Source organism: Cyprinodon tularosa, unplaced genomic scaffold (genome assembly GCF_016077235.1).
Source record: "Cyprinodon tularosa strain WSP-4 unplaced genomic scaffold, ASM1607723v1 ctg31, whole genome shotgun sequence".
Classification (NCBI taxonomy): Eukaryota; Metazoa; Chordata; class Actinopteri; order Cyprinodontiformes; family Cyprinodontidae; genus Cyprinodon; species Cyprinodon tularosa.
In genome coordinates, this window is record NW_024039019.1 from 1827048 (window position 1) to 1848175 (window position 21128).

General features: G+C 38.8%; 1 protein-coding gene across 1 annotated transcript; it reads left to right on the plus strand.

The window, feature by feature from the left end:
- The first annotated feature begins 5217 nt into the window (after positions 1 to 5217).
- Positions 5218 to 20208, plus strand: stip1 (stress-induced phosphoprotein 1). The gene is made up of 14 exons (XM_038292324.1): positions 5218 to 5323; positions 11386 to 11595; positions 11679 to 11820; positions 12946 to 13087; positions 14346 to 14514; positions 14605 to 14731; positions 14899 to 15001; positions 16723 to 16843; positions 16926 to 17022; positions 17100 to 17224; positions 17320 to 17356; positions 18850 to 18953; positions 19575 to 19747; positions 19835 to 20208. Exons 1-14 carry the CDS (start codon positions 5315 to 5317, stop codon positions 19905 to 19907), a joined length of 1632 nt encoding a protein of 543 aa, XP_038148252.1. The 5' UTR covers positions 5218 to 5314; the 3' UTR covers positions 19908 to 20208.
- Positions 20209 to 21128: the final 920 nt, after the last annotated feature.

The following is a 21128-nucleotide window of genomic DNA, read 5'->3' on the forward strand; positions in this document are numbered from 1 at the left end:
CAGCGATGTGTCCATATCTCTGGCATTTATAACACCTGAGAGGCGGAGGGATATATGGCCTTACAGGAAAGCACATACACCCAACTTTTACTCTTTCAGGAAGAACATTTGTTTGAAACTCCAACATTACAGAGAGACTTTCCACTCTTTCACCTTCAACTGTTCTCATCAATCTTTTAATTTTGCTTACTTTTCCTCCATAAATGCTGCATCGGAACTTTTCCAGATCTTCCTCCACCGGAATACCTGTTATCACCCCTCTTACTACTTTATCCTCTCCCACAATCTTAACCTGTGTAATATTTTTTTTACAAATACTCTGGGCGCTCATTACTTTTTTCTTCTGTTCGTCATTTCTTACTGTAACCAACAGATTTCCATCTCTAAGGATCTTAGCAAATGTTATCTCTCCAAACTTCTTTTTTAACTCTTTCGACAGAGCTAATGGACTGAGATGAATACCTTCATCCTCCTTCCTAAACTTTATTATTAGTTTAGCTTCCTCACAAACAATCCACTTGCAAACTGCATTATTTTCATCCGAACTGTTTCCTTCAAGACTCCGTTTGCTACTTTGTCTCTCTGACACATTCCCTTCTCTTCTCTCTCTTCCTGACCCTTTACTACCACTCACAGTAGTCCAACCAACTAAATCCATCTCATCATCTCCTTCATCCTCACCCTGAGACGCCATAGCAGTCCAGTCACAAACCAGTTTATGCCAGCCGCCAACGTTCAGTCCTTCTCCCGCCTTGCCTTTCTCCTCCAAAGCCCAAAACCGATTTTGTTGTCGAATCGACCCACCAACCTTCCGAGCCACGGCTGCGTCTCAATTCGCCGAGATGATGCATTCACGGTCCCCCCGTAAATTAGAAGGTCAGAAATTCAACGGCAGGTGACTCGGCAATTAACCTTTTATAGGGCAGGTGACCGTTTTTGATCCCTTGCCAGGCGCGCTGGAAGCTGTTTCAAGCGAGGGGGGCTGATGGCTGGGTTGGAAAACACACTACGTCATTATGTTGAGGGCTGTGGCTGACGTTTTTAACATAATATTGTAGGCCTACATTTGTCGCCAAAAACTGCCATTTAAAATGCATCGGAACAAAGCATGAACATTTTAAACTTTATTTCTTCTCTTTTAATCATTCAAAACAAACAACAGCTCCCAATCAACAGGATCAGGAATACTTGAATAAAACATGGCCTAAATATATCCTAAACTGAGCATTGAACGTCTTGAAAGTCCATTCGACTATGGATATGGGGGAATGATTTCATATCTGAAACAAAAAACACACACAAAAAAAAAAATGAACTGATTTCATATTTTATCACTAAATAGCTTAATACAGACATAATATTTAGTGATATGCAGCCTTATTCTAGCGTAGACTTCTTCAGCCACAGGACTAAGATGAATAGGCACATAAATAACGCTAAATGCGGCAGTATAGGGGAATTAAAACCATTTCTTACCTCGAAATAGTCAGAAATACGTTTCTGCTGCCTATTGCTAGCCATGCCTAAAGAAATGTGAGGTGGCGGAAGCACTTCTCGGGGAGTAGCCTAGTTTTTTATGAAATATTAAAATAATGAATCATTAGTTTATATCTTATACACAGCCCATCATTTTAATCCCATATCAAACACAGTCTTTAAAAAAATAAATACATAAATAATTTCATGTTTTTAAGTACAATATTATGTTACTCCACAGCCCCCCACCATGGGGGGCTGATGCTATGACGAGGGAGGCTGCAGCCCCCGCAGCACCCCCCTTCCCGTGCCACTGTCCCTTGCATACCCCTCACAGATGGAGCCCCCCCGTCCCTCAGTGAGAACTATAAGCACAAGATCTATATCCAGCGATTCAGCAAAGCTACTGCTACATGGCTATAAATCTTATTTTGGCATTTGACCAATTACATGAGCTCTTTAATTATATATTACCTACTGTAAATTAAGTTGAAAAAAGTTAACAAGTCAAGGAAAAAAGGTAAAAAGCTAATTAAAAGGTAAAGTTAAAAAAGTTAGTTAACAATCATATTTAGGTTTTTAAACTAAGACATGTAAGTTCCCATATCAGCATTAATGCCTCTAAGGTTATGTTGTACAAAAAAGGGTTTTTCATTTCTTCTAGAAGCACTTTTGTTATTTTTCTGGCAATTATTCTGCCAGAAAAAATATATTCTGGCAATTTGGCGTTTCTTGTTACATTGATATTCATTTTTGCCACAAAATATCGATATTTTTGAATGTTGCAAAGGTAAGAAAGGTCTTGTCCTGGATTCAAATAACACTAATGGCTTGAAATTTGGATTTTCAAAGTATTTCACTGAGTGCCCTATAAAGATTTACAGCTAACACAAAAATCGGTTGAACTGGTTTTAGGCCACAATTAACTGGGCTAAAATACTTCGACAATTTATATTTTTAGAATAAGACAATTACCCCATCATTACCTGCTTATTTGGATGTGAAGAATCGAGAACAGAGTCAAAAAGTTTTAAAACTGTAAAACTTAGACAATAACACTCAACCCATCAATGACCCCTGAAAACAAAAATATTTAACTGAAGAGCTGCAGAAAGCCTAATCATGTAATCATGTATATATATATATATATATATATATATATATATATGTATATATATATATATATATATATATATATATATATATATATATATATATATATATATATATATATATATATATATATAGGTGTGTATGTACCTGTCTAGCCCTGGGAGGACCAGGGCTAGATTGAGGACCAATTGTTGCAAAGTGAGGACATTTTGCTGGTCCTAACAAGCTATTTTGCTAATGGTTAGGTTTATGGCTAATGTTTTTAATTGGGTTAGGGTTAGGGAGCGGTATGCATTGGTAATGGTTAGGTTTAGGGTTAGTTTTAGGGTAGAAAGGCTTAAAAATGACCGAAAATGAATGGAAGGCAATGGGAGTCAATACATCGTCCTCACTACATATAGCAGAACGAGTATGTGTGCGTGAGTTGGTGTGTGTGTGTATACAGTATAATTAAACAGGTTTCCTGCCAATATGAGAAGCCTATTTTTACACATTGTTTCCTTCTCTGTGGTCATTCTAAGTTGAATCATTTGAAGAAACAGTTTGTCCACCTCTTAATTGGGCATTTATTTCACTCTAAGTTATGATTGCTCTCATGAGATCCTTTTTTAAGCAAACTTTTAAAGTGCCTTTTTTACTGTTTGGATAAATGTACTTTTTGTATTTTAAAAGGAGTACTGCCATTGCTGTGCACACATGTTTTGAAGGGGCTGAAAGAAAAGGGACAAATATAACATCTTCATGACTAGAAGGGCACTTTAGAGACCTGTTTTCACTCCCGAGGGGGCACTTTTTTTTTTCTTTTTCTTTTTTTTTAAGTGTCCTTTCTGGCAATGTGAAAATAAAAATAATTGTCTTGATGCCAAAAAGAGAGCACAACAGATTTTACTTTCACAAGTGGAGCAGCACGGCTATCGCCATAGTGTTCCGCTTTATTTATGCATATAAATAGCTTTATTATAATTCATGCAGGGAGTATTACAGATTATATGGACACTGTAAGTGGAACTGGAAAGGAAAATAAATAATAATATAAAGCAGGTAATATCAGTTTCTTTTATTTGTTTGAGTAAATAATACACAAGCACTGTTAATATAATATATATATATATATATATATATATATATATATATATATATATATATATATATGAGTAAGAAATGTTTTTGTTGTTGTTGCTCTGTTTTAATGCATGTTTGAAATAAAGTGAAATTAAATTAATGTTATGGATAACATTAATATGATAATGATGATACATTATGGTTTGAACAGTAGGAATTAATGCTGTTAAAGCGCTTCAGATAAAAGTATTTTCTGTATAAAAACATTTGTAAGAAAGTAATGCAATAAAACGTAAGTTTTTTTTAATAGTTTAGGTTCTCCAGCGTATATAAAAACATACATTCAATTCAGTTTATTTATATAGCACCAATTCACAACATATGTCATCTAAAGACACTTTACTGTTCACCAGATCACACAGTCAAATTGATTCAAAGTTTTCTATTCAAGGAAAACCAGATGATTGCATCGACTAATTGACTTGAAGACAATTCCTCACATTAAGCATGCTTGTGGCGACAGCGGGGAGGAAAAACTCCCTTTTAACAGGAAGAAACCTCCAGCAGAACCAGACTCAGTGTGAGCATCCATCTGCTGAGATAGACTGGGGTTCAAGGTGACAGAAAAAGAGGCAGATATACAAAAGGCAACAGGTGAAGGAAACACACAGCCAGGCTCTGAGCCAACTCCCATGTCAGAGGATGAAAAGAGCATATCCACCAAGTCTCAGTCAGAGAAACAGGACTACACTGGAAAAACAGGCAGATCTCCAACATCTATAAACAGGCAGCAGCACAGCAGATATTTCTCTTCCTGTTTAGCATCACAGCCAAACAGGAAGAGACGAGGCACAGCTACTATGAGAAAAAGCAGAGAGAGAGCATTACGTTATAGATTTAACTAACAGATTCTGCAGAGTGGGAGAATAGAGATAGAATGAAGCAGAATGTTGAAAAGGGGGTCCCTATGTCCTCCAGCAGTCTAAGCCTATAGCAGCATAGAGATAGCTCAGGATAACCTGAGCCACTATAACTATAAGATAGATAGATAGATAGATAAACTTTATTCCGGACTCATGGTCCAATAAATACATACATAAAAATAAAATAAAAATAGTTAATGATAAAAACACAATACAAGTACCATTATCGATTAAATAGGATCTTTAAGAAGACAGGAATACCAGTGTCTCCAGACACTGGAGACACTGGTGACACAGTGTCTGTCTGTATAAGCTTTATCAAAAAGGAAAGTTTTAAGTGTCTGCCTCACTGGCTAGAAATTGTATGTTCAATTTTATTTAATTACATTATATTAGAATGCTGCTACAAAAACCGCAACATGCTTATGTTCTATTTTTTAATATGCAAGTTTTAGTCAGAGGTTTATTGCTCCGCTCTAAAATGTTTCTTATGGACATTATGCAGTTTACTTTCTCTCTAAGACTTGGAAAGTCTGACAAACATCCAGAGAATGATATCTTTTTGGTGTGGCCCCCCCTTTCTTCTGGAAGTTTCAGTTACTATAGTATATATTGGTGCTGTCTCTGCCTCGCGCGCTGATGATTGCTGACTTTACGTCCCAAACTGGCAACCCGCGTGCGCTGTTCAGGGGGAGGCGCTAGTCCGGAGTAGTTTCTGGAAAGAATCGCATGCGTGCATCATGGATAAAGTAAGTGTCCCTTAAGTTATCTGATTGTCTATTCATGGCATGTTGGTTATTTAAAGCAGACATTCTAACCTCTCTAGTGTCAACTGAATGTTCAGTGTCCTACTACAAAAAAAATGCAGATTAGCGTCGCGAATAAGCAGTTGAGATTTGAGTGTTTGTTAGCTTGTTAGCATAGCGTCATCCACTGCAGCCATTTCCCTGATTGTGTTTGCTTCTATAAAGCCATTGAGAAATGCTAAACGTCTTTCAGGTTGCTAACATTGCAGCTGTCATATATATTTACCAAAGCAAAATTCAGTTTAAGGTCAGATTTTCAGTTTTGTGTTCGCAGCTAAGCCCGGAGTGATACGTGACAGTCTTGGCTAGGTGTTTAGCTAGCGCCTTATCTTAGTTCTCCAAGTGTTGAACTGTATACAAAATCTCAACATGAACTGCTTCTGATTTTAGTACTTTTATTAATTGGCTTTTTCATAGCAAAGCGGTGCTCCAAAATCTTAAAAATATCCCCGATAAATGGCCCCGGTGAAACTAGAGTTAGCTGCACATGCGGCAACTAATAGTTTATACCTTGAAAATTATAGTTCAATAACGTGTTTTGTTTTAGACCTGTTTCATTCATTTTTTTATTGTTGAAATAGCAACTTTCATTTTTACCCGGTTTGTGTGGCACGTGCTGCAGTATTTTTGGACCTACTTTAGCAGGAGCTCACACTCAGACCGGAGGATCATTCTAGATGCACAGGGCGCTGCTGTCATGGCGACAGCCGCACGTCGATGGAGATTGTCGTGACCTCTCGAAATTTCTATATATATATATATATATATATATATATATATATATATATATATATATAATATATATATATATTATTTTTTATTTTTTTCTTTTCCACTTATGACTGATAACTTAGGGTTTGGTTCATGTTGTAAAGGCGTGTTGAGATTACTAATGCAGAGTTTTTAAATTTCAAGATTTCTGTTTCAAAACATATTGAATTAGTTATATTTAAATCATATTTTTAAAGTAGAAAAAAAAATCATTGAGGAAATAAATGAAACTGTTATTTTATTTTATTTTTTTTACTTTAAAGTTTGGAGAAAGAAGTGTTTAATTTATATTTTGGAATAAATAGAAATAAACTTACCATCCCTGAGTGAGGGAAATCTCAGTGTACCTGATGCAAAGTGGAAGGATGCAGATACCCACAAGCGTAAAACATTTTAAAACAAATGGTAGAGTGGGCATTAAAGGAATAGTACACCCAAAACATGATTAGCCTTCATCTTCTACTCACCCCCATGCTGAACAACACTCTGGAGTACTTTTTTGATATCTCAAATGCATCTGGAGATCTGGGAGGCTTCTTGCTGTCTGCTGACATTCAAATAATGGAGGTCTATGGTGCCCGAGACAGAAAGGTCCATAAAAGTCCACAAAAAACGTGTCAATATTACTCCATACTGCTCTTCCAATGTATTCCAAGTGTCCTGAGTGGGTAGCGTCCATAATTTACTCGAAACGAAGTCATTTAGAATGTTTTTAGAGCATAAACAGTAGTGTATAGGATTTCCTAAAAGCGCGTTCACGAGTCTACGGAAACCGCGGCAGACCAAACCAGATGAAAGTGCGCCTTCAGCTCGGCAAAGAACTCATGCTCTTCCTCAACACTGAAGTCCTCAGACATTTTTTTTTCGTTGTTTCTTTCTTTGCACAGGTAAACAGCACATTTCTTCTTCTACGCTTGCATTATCGGCAGAGCAGACGCTGTACTTTGGGTACATAATTACATTTCTGATTGGCAACCTGGCTTAATTGGTTATATGTGGGCAAATGAGCTGCTGGTACAGATAGTACTTCTGCTACAGAATGAAGGGCTGGTTATCCTTCCGCAGCAGTGTGTCGCAGTGAGCTTGTCGCCGATATTTTTGATTTATGCCCAATATTGAAGCGTGGTCTGCGCTATGTTATTCCACGCCACAACGTAAGAGGGACAATCAGGAATTAGCTGTGGGTCGAAATATGGCCGAGGAGTTGAGGAAGTGGGGGCAAGTTTTTGCGACAAATGAGGGGCACGAGGGTGAAAAAGAGCATGGATCCAGGTGGGAAAAGGGTCCCAGTGTTCTTGCGCACCTCGCTCTTCTAGCTGGTCCAAATTCACGCGTCGTTTTCCACAATGGCGGTCATACAAACAAAACAAGCTGGTAAGGTAGCAAACGGGAAATACACAGTGTCTGCGGTCACCTACAATTTTGGAGAGGTGCAGCAGAAAGCCACGGAAGGCTGGACCTGTTTGAATTCACAGCCAAAACTCTTCCAGGCTCCTTATTTTCAAGGACTTCGAAGGATCCAGTTCAGGTAGATCGCGTCCTTGGAAGACACAGCCCATGAATTCAAACACAGCCACTATTTAGGGTTCAACAGTTAACTCGTCCTACACACTATGTGGTTTGGGACAGCCCTTAACATGGTGGACACTCCGCGGGAAGTGCTTAGGGGCCGGTTTGGTATTGGGCCATACATTTCTGGAAATTCTGGTTAATCCAGGTGTGTCTGTTGTCTTCTGCTTGCTGAAAAAAAAGAGAGTCTATAAAAGTTCGATAAAAAAGAAACGCAGTTTTCCTTCCTTCTCATTGTAGCCTAGCATGTAGGTTTATGCTAGTCACTGCTTCCTCCCAACCAATCACAATCGCGGACCCAGGCATGCAGTCACCAAGCGCCGCTCTCTAACACCACAACACAGAGCACATGAAGATGTCGCAGCAAGGAGAGGCGGAGGAAATTGTTTCAAAGCAGGGTTTTTGTAGTTCGGCAGTCTGGCAGTATTTCGGTCATGGCAAGTCGGACAAAAAACAAACCACAGTCATCTGTAAAATATGTAGGGTGATTATGGGGATCCTACAGCCAGGTTGCGGATTAATGGCTCATTGTCTGGTAGCTTTAACCTTAAAAGAGGTACAAGACAAGGCTGTTGTCTTAGTCCTTCCCTCTTTGCATTATTCATTGAGCCATTGGCTCAGGATATTAGACAAAATGATCATTTGGAGGGGATCAACATAGCAACAGAGGAACATAGAATAAGCCTGTTTGCTGACGATATTATCACTTACTTAAAGAACCCAAACATAATAATCCCTAAACTTTTTTCCATTATGGAAAATTTTGGTGAGATGTCAGGATATAAACTCAATATTAAAAAGACACAGGTACTATGTCTGAATTATACACCTAGCAGTAATATGAGGAGTAATTATAAACTTAAATGGGACACAAAATCAATAAAATACTTAGGTGTGAATATCACCCAACATCTAAAAGACCTATATGAGTCAAACTATGGTATTCTAAGTGATCAAATTCAGAAAGATGTAACACGTTGGTCAATGTTGGCCTTAGATTTTAGCACAAGAATAGAGGTGATAAAAATGAATTTGCTGCCTAGATTATTATATGTCTTCCTCTCCCTCCCCATAAGGATCCCAGAAACCCAATTTTCTACATGGAATAAGGTCTTATCTAGATTTATCTGGGCGGGTATTAAACCTAGGGTAAGACTCAGAACACTCCAGTTAGAAAAGGAAAAAGGAGGACTTGCTTTACCTGACCTTAAAAAATACTACTGGGCGGCCCAACTGAGATACGTTGTTTATTGGTGTTCTCCAACATATAGCGCAAAGTGGAAGCAAATCGAATTCAATCTTGGTAAAATACCACCCCCTGCAAAATTGGGGTGTAAAATTTTAACAGATAGTAAAGAGGAGGGAACTATTCTGGGCGAAACTTTGAAAACATGGTATGAGGTCGTTAAGAAAAACAAAATTGAAGGTGATAGTAAATTATTAATATGGCCATCTCAAATGCCCAGTTTTGGCCCCAGTGGGTCAGATGATACATTTATCAGGTGGATGGAGAGGGGAATTACGGCAATATGTACACTCACTGAAGGGAAAATATTTAAATCATTTGAAAAAGTTAAAGAAGAATTCAATCTTGAAAACAGAGACCTATATCGCTACCTACAATTGCGTCACTTTTACGACAAAGAGGTTAACAGGGACCTATCAGAAGGAATTAGTGAGGTGATTATAATCTTGACACGTGCATATGGTGGAACTCCCTCAAAAATTGTATCAAAGTTGTATAATAGTCTCCAAAAATGCGATGGCAGAAATTCATTCTATGTTAAAGAAAAGTGGGAACAAGAATTCAACATTACATTAACTGGGAGTGACTGGTCCTCCATGTGTAAAACACAACAATCTTCAACCAGCTCAAGAAGATGGCGAGAATTTGGATGGAAAAATCTAATTCGTTTTTTTATCACCCCATATATAAAATCAAAACAACTTAGGCAACAACAGAAATGCTGGAGAGGGTGTGGACATGTAGATCCCAATCACTCCCATATCTTTTGGTCATGCATTGAACTGCAGCTATTCTGGAACAGTGTCATTCAGACAGTAGAGGAAATTTTATGCTTATCTATACCCCGAAATCCGAGCTTTGTATACCTAGGACTTATGCCATATGAAGTCATTGGAAAAAAAGACATTTACCTCTGCAAAATATTACTGATTGCTGCCAAAAAGGCATTGACAAGGAATTGGTTGAAACGTGACCCACCTGGGCATGGACAATGGCTGAATATTGTAGATGAACTATACACCATGGAAAATTTGACTTTTCGTCTGAGCCTTAAAGAAGGTGACTTTGAGAAAAAATGGCAGAAGTGGTCAATGTTCAAGGCCAAAACCAAACCATAAGAGGAAAAAAAAAAAAAAAAAAAAAAAAACTTTGGTAAATATGGCAACGGATGCTCCCCCCAGCTTGTTTTTTGTTTTTTTCTTCTTGTTTTTTCTTTTGTTTTTGTATTATGAAAAAGACTAAATAAAGAGTTGAAAAAAAAAAAAATATGTAGGGTGAAAACGAAGTCTGATAACACAACCAACTTTTTTTTTTTTTTATCATCTCAGCCGCTCACACCCGCTGGAGTACGAGCTGTGTAGGCGCCGGCGCGGCTCTCCTCCGAGGAATCTTCGGAATATATATATATATTTTCAGTTCTGGGTAGTTTCCCACGTAGTTCTAACAATTGAGATAAAAATGCTGAGGGGCCAGAAACTTCAAACTAATAACTCGGGTTAAAGCAGGAAACGGGGGCAGCGGCGGCGGTGGGGGGCATTTATTTATTTGTTATATTTATTTTGGTCACTTTTCTGGTCACTTTAGTTTATTCTTTGTCAGTATTTAATAACATAACTCAGGTCTCTTAAGTTATTTTTCTTTAAAACAATTATGTTATGGTTAAAAAAGTTGGTTAAATAAAGATTTAATTCGAAGTGTGTTTGTGTTTTTTATTAAATTTAAATCATTTAGCAATATTATAAAAAGTCCAGGCAGTGCTGCACATAAAATATGGTTTCATATCTTTTCAATAATTATCGATATCGATCAATATGCATTTTTTTATCGATAAGCTTTTTTTCTATATCGCCCTGAAATGAGCTCCAGCAGAGTGAGGATTAGTGAACATAAACCTCTGAATTTAAGGAAAGTGGCTTAAAACAGAATAGTTAAAGTCAGATTTTGTCTTTTTGTTTATATATTTGCATTAAAATGCACCGGCTTGAAAAAAATTAGTAATTGGTGAATTGTTAAGTTTTGCCAATCTGCAGCTATTGCTACTAGCTGTACTGCTAATCAGATCAACACAAGCACCAACATGTTAACATGGTTCTTCTGAAGCTGTAGATGCAGGATAAGGTAAAAGTAATTAAAACCAGTTCTCAAATGTTTGCGGTCCTTCGCTGTTACTTTCTATTAGCAGTTCAAATCAGCTTGTCAAATTTATCCCAACAAAGATCAAACATTGGGTCAGATTATAAGCATATCCTACTCTCCTAAACTAATGTGCAATAAAACAGAATGAAGGCATTCTGTTTCCCTCCACCTACGTTCTTCTATCAGCAGCTCAACCCAGACAGCTGAATGGTTGTTTCTCTTGTTAGTGGCAGCTCTTAGATGCTTTGCTAGAGTTAATGTATTCTAAATGTCTACTCTATAGGTTTCTGCATTAAAAGACCAGGGCAACAAGGCGCTGAATGCGGGAAATATTGATGAAGCGATCCGCTGCTACACCGAAGCCTTGGCTCTGGATCCATCAAACCATGTGCTGTTTAGTAATCGCTCTGCTGCCTACGCCAAAAAGGGAAATTATGAGAGCGCTCTGCAGGACGCTATCCAGACCATCAAGATTAAGCCTGACTGGGGCAAGGTAAGAGTCCTTCTGGTATCACACTGTGAGGCATCGGAGGCAAAAAAAAAATCCTGTTTAAAACATTCTGACTCTTCTCATAGGGATACTCTCGTAAAGCTACAGCTCAGGAGTTTCTGGGTCGGTTAGAGGATGCTAGGTTGACGTACCAGGAGGGACTCCGCAAAGAGCCGAGTAACCAGCAGCTGAAGGAGGGTTTACAGAATATTGAGGCCCGGCTTGCAGGTACGGAAAGCCTGGGTTTATACCTCCATGTACAGAAAGAGGTTATCTGGTAGTATATGTATTAGAGCTGATGAGTACAGGGAATTTCTCTGTTGTGACATATGTTAAATATAAATAATTTCCTTATGTTGATTTGCTGAATCCATTTCAGACTGATTTTATATTTTTTAAACGCATGAAAGAAAACGGGTGAATGTGAGGATTCTTTCATAGAGGAAGTAGCTTTTAAGCTACCTGAAAATGAAGGAATTATTAACATTTCTGCATCACAGATCTGATTTATATTCATGTCCAAAATCTGGACTAAAGACGGTATCACTTTGTGACATAGGCTCTGTTTACACTGCAGCCTGAAGTGACCCCAATCTTATTTATTTATTTAATTTTTTTTGCCCATATGCGACCTGTATCTGATCTTTTCATGACAGTCTGAAAAACACAGATGCGATTTTTTCCCCAATCAGACCCAGGCCAAATGGATACGTGTCCTGAATCTGATACAAATCTGATCTTTTTTAATGCGACCTGTGTCTGAATAGCCAGGTCACATTTATTCGACCTGATCGTCATTAATACTCAACAAATGTAAATATTCTGCGTCTTGCTATGCAGAACTGAGAAGAAAAACAACAACAACAATCACCATGGTGGGCAGTAATGTGGCAAATTTATCTATTTTTTTTTTTTTTTTAACCATCTTGAGAAGATTTGAGTTTTTAAGGTTGGAAATGATTTCTAGATTCGCTCCAGCACTACCATCCATGTTCACTTCCGTTACACTGAGCTGTATGAATGCATTTCACACAGGAGATCACAGAGAAGTCGCATAGATATAAAAATGTGAACGGCATTGCAAAAAAAAAATCAGATTTCATAAACAAAATCAGATTTCACAAACTTAAAAAAATCGGTTGAGTATTAAGGCCTGCAGTGTGAACGTAGCCTAAATGTTTCTGTATTGATTCTTTTAATTTTTGAAAATATTTCTCATTCCTTTATTTGATGTGGTATTGATTAGAGCCAGTATAGTAAAAACGTCCCTTTTCTCATCTTTGGCCACTTAATAGAATAATACATGTTACTGATGAAGCTGTTAACCTTATGGTCTGCTGTTTCCTCCAATAGAGAAATCTGTGATGAACCCCTTCGCCATGCCCAATTTGTACCAGAAGCTTGAGAATGATCCTCGGACCCGGGAGCTTCTGATGGATCCCAGCTACAGAGAACTGCTGGAGCAGCTCAAGAACAAACCATCAGAGCTGGGCGCGTACGTGTCTCTGTTTTCTATCTACAGCTGTCTAACCATAACCTGACTCCGCCAGATGGATTTGCTCCGCATATCCATCTGGAAACTTTCTGTTGAAGTAATTTTGGGAAGGGGCGAAAATACTGGTTAGCTGATTGGCCTATGTTGGTGATAGACGGGCCAAATAAACCAATCAGATCAACGAAGCATATGACGTACTAACAGAGCGACGATGAAGAGGAGCCAATTGATAGATCAAACTCCGATAAAACTTGCTCGATAGCCACGCTAACGCTAGTTTTTTTATCGGCTGAAGCCGCCATGTTCTTTAGACTGAACTGTCGCGCTTCTCGTTGCGTCACACCTCAACCCGCCTCAAAGCCAACGCTGATTGGACGTTCGTTTGGTGAACGGCTCCAAATTTTCTTTAACGTAGAGTCTCCAGACTGATCTGCGAGTGAAACCTTGAAACCTCGCGAGATCATGATGGTCTCATGAGGCTACTCTAACCACAGGCAAAACATCAGTAACTAAAAGAATAGACCCATTTACTGTTTGTTTAAAAATAAAAAATAGCAAAAGCTTCCAAGCCTTTTTAGGGGGAAACCTGCCACCCTTCATGGTGCTACCTTGTCAACCACAGGCCTGATGGGAACAGCAATATAACTAAATCATTAGACTGATTCCTTAGAGCAGCCCATAGGCAGGTAAACATTACCATTGCGTCTTCTTTTTCTAAGAGCAACATTGCAAAGCCTTTATCAGTAAATTAGATATTGTCTCAATGAACGAGAGGATAAAGAAATAAAATGATGTAACTTAAGCAAAGACTAATGATCAAACCTTTGCCTCTGCTCTTTTTTTATGTAGAAAGTGAAGACGCTTCATTAAATTGCATATCAGCCAGAAACCTGCGTTAATAGTGAAATGTGTGCTCATATAAGATGGTCCAAAGCCCATTTTAATGCAATAAAACTTAAGTCCGTCCTCAAACCTGAAATTAGTGCGACAACTGCTGCTGTTGGCCATTGTTTATCGCTACATTTGGTTCTGCCTTCTAACCTGTAAAAAGATGAACAGGGGTGCTCCATCTGAGGTGGTACTGCTGCTCCCTCTATGAGCGTGAAGCTTCCTCATGAGACGGGCTGTAAATGGATCTGATAGATCTTAGAATGTGCTTCATGTTTGATTAGATTTCCTAAGTGTGTGCTAGAAAATACTCTGTCTTTATCTGTAGCCCAACCCTAAAATGGTTAAAAGTTTCTTGTTGTTGTTCTAGGAAGCTGCAGGATCCAAGAGTAATGACTACTCTTTCTGTGCTCCTGGGATTGAACCTCTCAGAGATGGAGGAGGAAGAGGAACCTGCTCCTGCTCCTTCTCCTCCCAAACCCAAAAAGACGCCAGCACCTCCTCCCAAAGAGGAAGATCTCCCTGAAAACAAAAAGATGGTATAAAAAAAAGGCCATAAAGAAAAAATTATTTCATTTTGCCTTCTGATGATTCCCTGTTATGAGATTATTGATGCTTTTATTTTTCAGGCTTTGAAAGAAAAAGAACTGGGGAACGCGGCGTACAAGAATAAAGACTTTGAATTAGCATTGAAGCATTATGACCAAGCGCTTAAGCATGACCCGACCAACATGACATATATCTCTAATCAAGCAGGTTGGTACCCATAGATTGTGGAGTGCTAATCTGCCCCCATTTGACCTTGTTTCAAAAATGTATTTCCTGCTGCAGGAAATGAAAGAAAGCTAACATTGGTGCATGTTGTCAAAGTAAAAGCTAAATTTATCCCTACTGACCCCTTTTTTTGTCGATTCTCTTTCCAGCTGTGTATTTTGAAAAGGGAGACTTTGAAAAGTGCAGAGAGCTGTGTGAGAAGGCCATTGATGTCGGCCGAGAAAACAGAGAAGACTACAGACAAATAGCAAAGTAAGTCCTTCATGTGTCTAAAGGGTTGAAGAAATGCATGACTGGACTCATTTACAAACCCTGGAATATGTCTAGACTACTAAATTCTCACATCTTGTTGCATTTTTACCCTAATGTATTTCATTAGTATTTTTTCTGATAATTCGACAATAATATAATTTTGAAGCCTAAAATGATACTCTGCAAAAACCTTTTTTAGAAAGAGCAGTTTGAAGCTTTTGTTGAATATGTATGCAGCCTCTGTTCATCTGATATCTTAATATCAGAGAAACCTTTAATTAAATTCCCTTCAGAAATGCACAATATTTATAAACCTTAGAAAAACTCTACCTTTCCTGCTTCTATAGACATTAAACATAACTGAATAATTGAGGCTGGATGAGCAGATTGATGGTGTCCAGGTGTGTAAACTCACAATGTTTAAGATTAAACCTTGATGTAATTGGTCTGTGTGTAGTTATGCACGGAGGGGGAGGCATCAAGGTAAAGGAAACTGGTCAGTGAATTGATTATTAGATGAGATTAAATTCCAGGGAAAACTTGTTGGTAAAAAGGTTCTTGGAGACATAGTCACAAAAAATGTCATCTTGATTACACAGACAGGGTTTCTGCGGATCATTAAAAAAATATTAATATTGCTTAGTTTTCTGGTTAACGAAGAGTTTCTGTTACCATAGTAACATTCTCTGCAGAGCTAACCTGGTCAGGAGCAGGTTTATTAGTAAACTCAGAGGTTCTCAAAGTGCCTCTTATTAAAGATCTACTGACATCTCTGGCCACAGGACCAGGTACAGGATCCATCTTGAATAAAGAGCGAAATTACATCCTTCTGGGCTTCCAAGCCCCTTTGTGCGGCGTCCGTGCAGACAGAATTTTTGTACCGTGCACCTAGGAGCAGCAGCTCCTGCTGCCGTTGGTTTGCAAATGTCAACATCTAGACAAATCCAATGCTGGTGAAGATTCTCAGTCTTCCAGGTTATAGTCATTCCAAAAAGTAAAAAAAATCACACTAGTGCACTTTGTTTCAAAGTTTGAAAACATTTCAATTCAAAATATCAAGAATAGCGTTGAGTTTGGGGCTTTATAGAGCGGCCCAAAAAACAAAGCCTTGTTTTTGGTCCATGAAAATGTGAAAACATGCAAATTGAACCGGACAAACGGTTTCGCCCCCTTGGGAATGGGCTGTCTTTGTTCCTGAAAGGGGGGGGGGGCATTAGAGGGAATTGTTAGCCTGGCTGAATAGGCGAGGTGTTCTGCACCCCCACCCTCATGTATCCAATATTTTATCACCCCTGTCAACTTTCTGTGCAAAAACTTTTGGAAAGAAACGATTGTCGCTCTTGGACGGCATAAACAGGCTGTGTAAACTTTTTTGTAGTGTGGTGTCACCTTGCTGTTTGCACTGAACACAAACAAAGCACTTTAGACTAAGCTGAGTTTCCAGCTTTTACATATATAGGTGAACTTTCTAGGGTGCTCTATGCTGGCATTAATGTTTTAAAAAGCATTTTTAAGCTGCTTTGGGCAAGGATTTTGGTTTCTAGATGTGGAAACATAGAAATCTACCCGAAATGCTTGGAAAGCAGTCCCCACTTCCACGTTGTGATTATTTACAACTTCTCATTCTACTGCATAGACGTTAAAATAAAGAGGACACAGCTTTGAATACCTTTTTTTCCCCAGATATCTTATTTACCTCTCCTGCTTTGTTCTGTCTGCAGGGCCCTGGCTCGGATCGGAAACTCATACTTTAAACAGGAAAAATACAAAGAGGCCATCCAATACTTCAACAAGAGTTTGACAGAGCACCGGACCCCTGATGTGCTGAAGAAATGTCAACAGGTGCAGTAGTCACTCTATGCGCTAACAGGTTCTTAAACTCTTTCATTGAAGAGACCTTAACAGATAACTGCATTTCCTACAGGCAGAGAAGATTTTAAAGGAGCAAGAAAAGCTAGCGTATATCAACCCTGAGCTGGCGTTAGAAGAGAAGAACAAGGGCAACGATGCCTTTCAGAAAGGTTTGTAAAATGACATCTACATATTTGCCTTGTTTGTTGAAGGGAAATTGCTAAAGATGATGCTATTTATTTTCCAGGAGACTACCCATTAGCCATGAAACATTACACTGAGGCTATTAAGAGAAACCCCAACGATGCCAAGCTGTACAGTAACAGAGCTGCGTGTTACACAAAGCTGTTGGAGTTTCAGCTCGCCCTGAAGGTACGACCATTTGGCACCACTTAGGAATGTGATTTAGCTCCTTTCTCCTCGGCTTAACCTGTCAACCTTTCCTTTTTGTTTTTCCCCTTTGTTAGGATTGTGAAGAGTGCATCAAACTTGAGCCCACTTTCAGTAAGTTTTATTGTATTTTCTAGACTACAAGCTGCACCTTAATATTTGAAGCACAAGCTAAAATTAGGGCAAAATCCTGCTTTTAAATGGCGGATTATACTTCTGCAACCGCACACATCAAGTGTCGCTTGTGTCTGGCCGCGGACCAGTTTTGCTGGCATGCGTCTGCAATGTCGGGTCTGGAATTTCTAGGGACGCACAGCAGTTTCCCACCAAAGCGCAAGGGGGAGCCTATTCGAGAACTCGCGGATGGTCACGAGAACTTCTTCGGCATAAGTGTTTATTTTCCAAAACATGTCTGAGGCATCTTACTTGTACTCCTGAACCTCCTTGATCAACCTTTCGTCATGGTTATCCATTGTTGTTATCACTCCTCGGTTTTTAAAAATGGCGCCCCGGCACTGAATCGAGAAGGACGACCACAGAGACAGCCGGAAAGGCATACCAATGACCAATCAAAGCTGCTATTTGTCTGTGCACTTCCTCTTGAGGTCTGTGCGGGTTTGCGACCGTCCGATGCGTAGTCAGGGAGACAGATTTGATGGTTGCAGAGGCTTTGCGTCAGAAGTATAAATTGGCCTTAATACGTTAGCCGCACCTGACAAAAAGCAGCAGGTGTTTTGATGTTTAATTTCCTTATGTAAGAGAGTATACACAAAGGGGATTGTCAGAAAGAGATGGCTGTTTGGGAACAGATCCCTTTCATTAACAGTTTGAAAAAACTAGCTGCCACTACATATTTGCTTAACTTTTTATGTATATGTACAGCTACCGGTAATTACAAGTACGAAGCATATACTGAGCTGTTTATACAAATGCATTGTATAAAATAATATACAGCACACCAGAGAAAATAGATCTGGCCTACCTTTTGGGCTAAAGTGCAGCTTGGGCTTTAACAAGAAGAAAAGTCAGTTATTCATCGCCATCGTCTTCTTTCTGCCCACTAAAACCACCAAAGTCATCGCCTTCAGTGTCTGAAACAAACGGTCTCAGGGTGGCTTCGTCATCCGCTTCTCTCCTTCACTGTTGCTTTCAAAACCGAAGCGCTCCTTGTTTTCAGTGTCTAAATGGAACGCCCTCTGAGGAGTCATGGCGGTGTCCTCCTCTTCATCACCTCGCAGTCCAGTCCTTCTAAAGTAGTTGGTGATCATACAGCACTACTTTGCCTAGCGGACGGACATGTGACCAACATACCACTCTTTTCCATGGATACTGTGTTTCTGATCACATGCCCTTCCGCCAGGCAAAGTAGTGCCATACAGCGGCGGAACAAACCAAAACAAATCCTCTTATGATATCACAAAAACATCCATAGAAACGCCACATCAGGCGATAAGATGCAGGGTTCAAAGCTGGTGAAAGAAGTAGTGGCTTATTGTCTGAAAATTAAAGTATTCTTTTTTTTTTTTTTTTTTTTTTGATAGCTAAAAGGGAAACCCAACCAAAGTTTTATTTGAATTTTTCTTAACTAATAAATGTTGTTTTTGCAGTCAAAGGCTACACACGTAAAGGAGCTGCCTTGGAGGCTATGAAAGACTTTTCCAAAGCCATGGACGCATACCAGAAGGCGTTAGAGCTGGATTCGTCATCCAAGGTAATCTATATGCAATATAAAAGTTTAAAAAGAACAAAATTGTAAAGGCTGTCTTAAAAAGGAAAAAAAAAGCAAAGTAAAGTGAATAGCTTGGGCCAGTTAAGAAGGGTTATGCTGTTCAGCTGTATAAACTCATAAGGTCTGAGATCAAAAGTAATGTTGCCACTCTGTTTCTAAAGGCTAATAGGAATATGTTCAAATATTTGGGAGCTACTTCTGCAGTACAGGATATGTGTGAGTTTCAATAGTAGGGCTTGAAAAACGAATTGCCTTTTCAATAAGACCATAACAATTTGTGTCAACCGAATGTGCAGAGTTGTGCTCATGTGGATCAGAACCTCTGAACGCATCATTGAAGCCAATACTCAGGGTTCACTCCCTCATATTGCACATTTAAAATGGTGCCCCACTGCGCAGATATGTAAAATCAGATTGGCTGTAATGAAGCCGATTCTATGGCTGTTCATGTAATCCAAAAAAGGTCAAGGTCTGTAAACAAGATGAGAATCACCAGAGCCGTGACTAACGAGAAAGTAAATTTTTTTCAGAGCATTGTGTCAGAACTCTAAGTTAAAATATATGTTCATAAAAATCCTCTGCTTCTCTCTCTGGGCCTTTCAGGAAGCCACAGAAGGTATTCAGCGCTGCATGGTCAGCCAAACCATGAGGAACGACAGCCCAGAGGAGGTGAAGAAAAGAGCCATGGCTGATCCAGAGGTCCAGCAGATTATGTCCGACCCGGCCATGCGCATGATCCTTGAACAGATGCAGAAGGATCCACAAGCCCTCAGCGAGTAAGTTCCACCTCTTCCGTAATGTTACATTATTGGCAAACTTCCATAAATCCTTCCTCTAATTGTTGCTTCCCGTTTTATTTCCAGCCACCTAAAGAATCCAGTCATCGCTCAGAAGATACAGAAACTCATCGATGTCGGACTGATAGCCATCCGTTAATGTGAAACAAATCCATGTATGTAAAGAAGTTCCGTGACCCGAGTGGAACAACATGCAGATTCTTCTGATCTTTGCCTTCAAGATTATATTGTCCTGACCTGACTGGGACTTTTGTCTGTATGTTTTTTTTTTTTTTTTTATCATTATTTTTATTCTTGTTCACAACTTTGGAATTGTTTTGGGAAAAGGCATCTGGTATATCCTCTGGAAAACTACAGCACTCCAGGCAAGATCAACTCAGAGTTCACTTGTAAAGTTGCTGTAAAACATTAATAAACATTAAAATGCTGTACAAGAATCGGCTCAGTGTTTAAAGGGAGTTTCACCCAAAAGCTTTTCTGTGTGTTCATGCTTGGAATAGACATTTGAAAATGTATTACTGGTTAGACGTGCAGTAATAAATTCAAGTTTATTGAAAGATTGCGCTTTATTTTCCTGTTCCTTCTCTTGCTAAGGTTACAGACATTATGAAGCTCTGAATCTGACTTTTTCCTTATAGGAATAACCTGCTTAAAAATGCCTTTTGGTATCAGCTACTGCAGTTTGGTGAGGTCATCTACAGATTAGGAATTTCTAGTGTTTTAAGTAGCATCGACTCCTTTGGCTGTACCTTATCTGGGTGTAATGGAAAGAATCAGGACATTTAAATTGTGGATTAAGAAAATATGGAGTTTATTTCTCTCATTGGCACCTTAGCAGAACTTATTATTTAACCTTGTAATATTTGAACATTTAAATATTGACCATCTAAGGGGAGAAAAAAATATTGTCCGGTTTCTTTTTTATTCCAGCAGGAAATTCCTGAAATATTTTTGTCCAGGTTGTCCCTGTTTCTTTATAACTAATAACGCATCTCTGAGAAGTAGAATACTTGTTGAAGAATTAACAAAGTATTTGAGTAGCAGACTAATAGAAAACTCGCCGGTTTTGTACACTGCTGGTTGATTACTGAAACTTCGTGATGCACCAATTAAAAATCAGCCGTCGGTAAACATTTGACAGCTTTGCTGATGGTTACAGCAAGCAGTTCTTAAACTTTATTCAATTTTATAAAATAAAGTTTTGTTTTTCAAACATTTCTGTCTGCCCCTCTATACTGTTCCAACAGGAAAATTAGCGAGCAAAACATCCATATTCTAAATAAAGACAAACTATACTTTCCCACAGCCTTTGCTCACAAGTAGACGAAAATATTCAAACATCCGTGCTTTCTAGATAAGA

Coding starts and splice junctions, on each gene's coding strand:
- stip1 (XM_038292324.1), top strand. Junction 11,821..12,945: donor TATTGAGGCCCGGCTTGCAG/GTACGGAAAGCC, acceptor TTCCTCCAATAG/AGAAATCTGTGATGAACCCC. Junction 18,954..19,574: donor AGCTGGATTCGTCATCCAAG/GTAATCTATATG, acceptor TGGGCCTTTCAG/GAAGCCACAGAAGGTATTCA.